This window comes from Bison bison, unplaced genomic scaffold, assembly GCF_000754665.1.
Source record: "Bison bison bison isolate TAMUID 2011002044 unplaced genomic scaffold, Bison_UMD1.0 scf7180017864313, whole genome shotgun sequence".
Classification (NCBI taxonomy): Eukaryota; Metazoa; Chordata; class Mammalia; order Artiodactyla; family Bovidae; genus Bison; species Bison bison.
The window spans coordinates 1,745,659-1,751,112 of record NW_011494885.1 but is presented as its reverse complement, the minus strand read 5'-3'; the positions used below and the strand labels follow the sequence as shown (position 1 = coordinate 1,751,112).

The following is a 5,454-nucleotide window of genomic DNA, read 5'->3' as shown; positions in this document are numbered from 1 at the left end:
AGGAAGGTAGGAAAGGCTGACGTGATGTCCTCCCTAGGTGGGGCTCCCCTGGTTTCTTAGCACCCCAAAAATGCAGGTGGAAAGTCCTCCCTTCCAATGTCCTCAGCAGACTCGGGGAGGTCGGGTCTGAGATGCCCCCAGAGGATCAGATCCCAGGCCCTCGCCACCCCTGAGGGCCCAGGAGTCCAGGATCTCAGCCCCGCTGGGCCCAGGAACTCAGTTCTCCTGCCAGTCTGGCCACTTGGCCTGGGAAGGGTGTCCTGGAAGTCCCACATCCAAGCGCCAGCCCCAGAGCCCAGTTCCCCGGGCCTCAGACGGCTCGGACATCCAATGTGTCCTTCGAGGACCCAAGTGATCAGAGTACTCCCTTCCACCAGCCTCCCCAAGTCTAGCCCCCATCACGCTCCCCCTCTCCAGTGCCCACCTGCTGGGACCTAACAGTCCCTGTCCCACCCCCCAAAGAGGGGGTCTGATGTATTACAAGACACCCCGGATATTTTCCTCCAAGGCGTTTATTAACTCCTGAGTGTCATGGGGCCACGGCAGGCTGGAGCCCGAACCAAGAGTCTCTGTGGGGGGTGGTGCTCTGTGGGTCCCCATTCCCCAGCGCCCCCCTCCCCCCGGGGGGCCGTCCCCTGCTCCTTGTGGCCCAGGACGCAGAAGTCCAGTGTGTGATATTCCAGCGCCCTCTACATCCCAGGGAAGGAAGCGGGAGGTAGCTTTGAACTCCAGTGTGTTTCGGACAAATGAGTTCAACCAGCCTGGGGCCCTTGGCTGGCCGGTGTGCGCAGTGCTGTGTCTGTCTCAGTCTGTCTGTCTGTCTGCCTGGGTGGGCTGGTGGGGGGTGGGGGGGTCACACGTAAATCGCCCGCCGGGAGATGAGGGAGCCGTCCAGCTGGGACTCCAAGTCGTCCTCCAGCGCCGGGGGCGGCGGCAACATGAGGCCTTTCTCTGCCTTCTCCTCCTCGTCCTCCTCGTCCTCCTCGTCCTTGCCCTGTGGCCTCAGGGGACCAGGGTCCGCGGGCGTCCAGAAGACGGGACCCCCATTCCCAAACACCTGAGTTTTCGGGTCGTAGGACCCTCCTGTGCCGCCGTCTCCTCCTCCTCCGGGGCTCTTCCTTCTCCTCACCCTCAGCAGGATGAAGGCCAAGGACCCCCCAGCCAGAAGCAGCAGCACCAGCAGTGTCCCCCCCACAGCCCCCCACACCACTGGGCCTGCGCCTTGAGGCGAGGCCCGGGGGGTGTCTGAGGAGAGAGAAGAGGGGTGAGAGAGAGAGAGAGGGAGACACGAGGTCAAGAGGAGACATCTGGAGGTGGGGGGCTGGGGGGACAGGACACAGCAGGGCAGGGCAGGGAACTGGGGAGGTGGCGCCACGCGGGACAGAGGACGGGGAGGCGGGGAGAGGAGGGAGAGCCCCGCTCACCCTCCGCGCCAGTGGGTGCCCTCCCCCAGATGGATTTCCTTACACCTGCCTAGTGCTTTGCTAACAACATAGAAAAAAAAGAAAAGACTCCTGAAATAACAAACACAAAACCAAAATGAAAATTGCTAGGGATTCCCTGGCCGTTTAATGGTTAAGACTCCGTGCTTCCACTGCAGAGGGATTGCTCAGTCACTCAGCCATATTTTGGACTCTGCGACCCCATGGACTGCAGCCTGCCAGGCTCCTCTGTCCATGGGATTCTCTGGGGAAGAATACTGGAGTGGGCTGCCATTTCCTCCTCCAGGGAATCTTCCTGACTCAGGGGTAGATGAGTCTCCTGCGTCTCCTGCATTGGGAGGCGGATTCTTTACCACTGAGCCACCTGGGAAGCCCTACTGTAGGAGCCATAGGTTCAATCTCTGGTCGGGGAACTTAGAACCCACCTGCCGAACCACGCGGTGACAAAAGAAAAAACCAACACACACATACACACGTGCATACAGGAAACAACAGCTCGCTACCCAACATTTAAAGGACTAGGTCATCTCACTGAAAATTCCAGATTTCTTTTACGGCAGGAAAAAAAAAAATCAGACCTGGCATCATCACACCCTCGTCTCCTCCACCTGGTGATGGGCTGTGGCTGAGTGAGGCTGCGGACTCCGGGAACAGAGTTCCACACCTGGCCACCCTGTCACTCGCCAGGACCCTGTAGGCATCTGAATTTGCCACTCCCTCTCAGAAACTCTGAGGTCAGGGTCACAGAATCTTGTGGCTGATCCAGCCAGAAAGAAGCAGAGATGGGTTTGAGCCTAAGGCTGTTTGATCCCAAAGCTCTGAGCACTTGAGAGAAGGGAACTGAGGAGATTGAGCACCGCGAGCATCCCCAGGGTAGAAAATGGCGCCCCTTAAGCCCGCAGTCCCGGGGGTTTCTTCTCCCTGCAGAGGCTGAGCTGGTGGGAGGGGACGGTTCTGGGGGAGGGTGGGAGTGGGTAGAGAAGGAAGCAGGGGAGCACTAATCGGGGAGGAGTGAGGATGAGGGAGGGGGCGTCTGGGGTCCACAGATGCAACCAGCATCTTATCACATACCTGCTTTCCCCCACCCTGGCATGCAGAGCCTGACTGGGAGAGACCAGGGAAGGACCTGCTCACACCTGACCCTCCCCTCCCCACGTCTCTGGACATTGGAGGGGCTGGAACCCAGGCCACAGTTTCTAGATGTTTTCAAAACTGGAGTTGGGGTGGTGTGGGGGTCATGACCTAGCGGGCTGTCAAATCAGCACAAACAAGAGTAAAACAGAAGAGAAAAAGTCCACCTCAAGTGTGAAGGGCCAATAATACCCTGTGAAACTTCTGGTGGGGATATATTTCTACACCTGCACCCTGGGTGAAGGTGGGAAAGACTGTTCAACAGTGAAGTCTAGAGGCCAGTTTTTACGCGTGTCGGGACGTGTGTCCGCGTTACTGAAGGTAGTATTTTGGAGGTGCCGGCTGAGCGTGTTCCTGTCTTAGGGTCAGAAGTTTCTGAAGCAACGTCTAGCCCATGGCATGGCCTGTGTACTTATGTTTTCTCTGGCGTGAGCCCCAAACTGAGTGTGACGGCCTGTGCGGGTCTGTGTGCACGTGAGGAACACGAGCCGTCTCTGAGACCCTCTGCGGTGACTTTGCCAAGAGCTGTGAGTGAATCTCCTCTCCAGGCAGGGCCATCTGTTGACACATCACTACCTCTGACTGAATTTCTAGAGTGCTGAGAGTACCCCCCATCTGTTGGTGTCCATCTGTAGGTGTGTGACTTTGCTAGGATGCTTTTGACTGCCTGTGGGTCTGCGGTTACCTTTGCGGGGGCAGGGGGCCTTTCCACGGGTGTGTGATTCTGTGTGCACCCCACCCCACCCGGGTACGTGTGTTTCACTGGGTGAATGCTGCCTGTCCAGGGCTGAACTCTGATGGTGGTGTGTTCGCCTTGGGGGTTGCCAGCGGCGGACGTTCCTGGGGTTTCTGGCTGTTTCGGGGGCGGCGTCCATGCTTTCGTGGCTGTGTGTTTCTCCCATGGCCCTTCAGTGTGATCCTGTCTGGGTTCTGCAGGCTCCACCCCCACGGGCCCAGTGTGGGTGGAGAGACCGGTTTCTCAGGTGGGTGTGCATCTGGGGTACAGTTCAGGGGGTGTATTTCCAGTTGGGCACCTTGCTGGGTGGGTGGAGCTGACCCTCCTCTGGGTGTGCCTCAGAGGGCAGGACTCTGACTGGGTCATCGCTGTATTCCCAACATCAAGGAGAATGGCTGGCCAAGAGAAAACCTCAGCAAACAACTTGTCAGAGGATGATTTGTTGAAAGAGAAGCTCCACAGTGGCATTTCTGGGGTTTCCGAGGGCGTGCCCTTGAGAACGTCTCCGAGTTTCCTTCTCAGCATCTGGGTGATGACGTTTCCCCATGCGCCCTTGCTGCCGGAGGTTCTTGTAGCATGTCTGTGTGGCGCTGTCTCCTTCCAGGTGTGTGTTTGTGGACTTGAGCGTGTGAGACGTGCTGAGGGCAGGCCAAGGGTCTCTCTGGGTGTGTGGTCTGTGACAGTGTTTCTGAGTGGCTATACCACATCTCCCTGGCAAGTGTCGGAATTCCTCAAGAGGGATCCGTTTTCATTTTTCCTTTTTTTGGGGGGGGGTTTCATGTGGGTGTCTTTCTAGATGTGTGTGCGTGTGCGTGTGTGTGTGACGATCATCTCAGCAAGGGACCTGCTTCCACCTGTCTCCAGTTGTGTGTGTGTCTGTCTTTACGTGGGTGACTCTGAGTTTGTCTTTGGTGGTGTTTCTGAGATGGGGGGGCACACCAAGGCCCTCTGGCTCCCTGTAAGCATCACAGTCTACAGTTGTGATTTCAACCCCATTTCCATCAGCCCGCACCTGGGCTTCGTTTCCTTTCACTTTTTCCCTCTCTGGCTGTGTATCTTGGGTCCCATCAGGGAGACTCAGAGCACTTCTGACTGCCAGACACACCAGCCACTGTTTCCAAAATACCACCTCCAGGGAGTTGCCTGGCGGTCCACTGGTTGGCACTCCACGCTCTCACTGCCGTGGGCCTGGTTTTGGTCCCTGGTCAGGGAACTAAGATCCCGTCAGCTGAGCGGCAGGCCAACAAAAGAACAAAAAACAAAACAAACCCAAAATACCACCTCCAGGAACACAAACATCCCAACACACACGCAAACTGGTTTCCGGCTGGTACCAGCCAGCGTTCCCTGTAAAAAGTCTATTGTCTCTGAGTGCTCGTCTAGCTGCCCTCCCACGACTGAGCTGTCTGATTCCTGTGGCTGGAGGCGGGGCCAGTTGCCCTGGATCTCTTCCTTAGGATCCTTCTCAGGCCTCAAGTTCCTAACTCCTCTGTCAGCACCTACCCAGTCACCCCAATCCAGACTCCACCTGGGGCGGGGGATAAAAGCCACGCCCCACATCGGTGAGGTGGGTGCAGCCCACCCCAGGTCGGCGGCACAGCCCCCGCAGCGCAGCCCCAGAGCCCAGCGGGAGGAACACTCGGGGAGCAGGCCCTGTCATCACACCACCCCCAAGACCCGCTTACCTCGAACGAGGACCACCTGCTCGGCTTGGCCGGGGCCCACGGCATTGGTGACGGTGCAGATGAAGGTGGTGTTGAACAGCCGGTCCACTGAGTGGACGATCAGCTTGGGGCCCTGGGCCACTGCTGAGGCTGGGAAGACACCGGAAGTCCTGGAGGGTGTGGGGGTCACGTGAGAGGGGCAGCATGGTCCACGGGGGGCCCAAATCTGGTCCCTGATGACACAACCCTCAAGAGCCAAGCTCCACAGACTTGAAACTTACTCCTCGACACCCCAAACTGCCAGCTCCCTCCTCCTGGGGGACTTACGTTTTCAGGCCTCGGGTGTTCCTTTCTCATGACACAGGAGTCTGGGCCCCCAGCCCCTCTTCCCCAGACCCAGGATCCAGCCCCCAGCCCCTCCTCCCTCAGACCCAGGAGTCCTCCTCCCCCAGCCCCTCCTCCCCCAGACCCAGGAGTCCAG

General features: G+C 58.3%; 1 protein-coding gene across 1 annotated transcript in view; it reads right to left on the bottom strand.

The window, feature by feature from the left end:
• PVRL2 (poliovirus receptor-related 2 (herpesvirus entry mediator B)) overlaps positions 1 to 5,454 on the bottom strand; it is a 31,165-nt gene that overhangs the window by 8,033 nt on the left and 17,678 nt on the right. Inside the window, exon 6 of the mRNA XM_010852581.1 lies at positions 4,995 to 5,143. Within this exon, the coding sequence (XP_010850883.1) occupies positions 4,995 to 5,143 (149 nt within the window). The remainder of the gene's footprint in view (positions 1 to 4,994; positions 5,144 to 5,454) is intronic.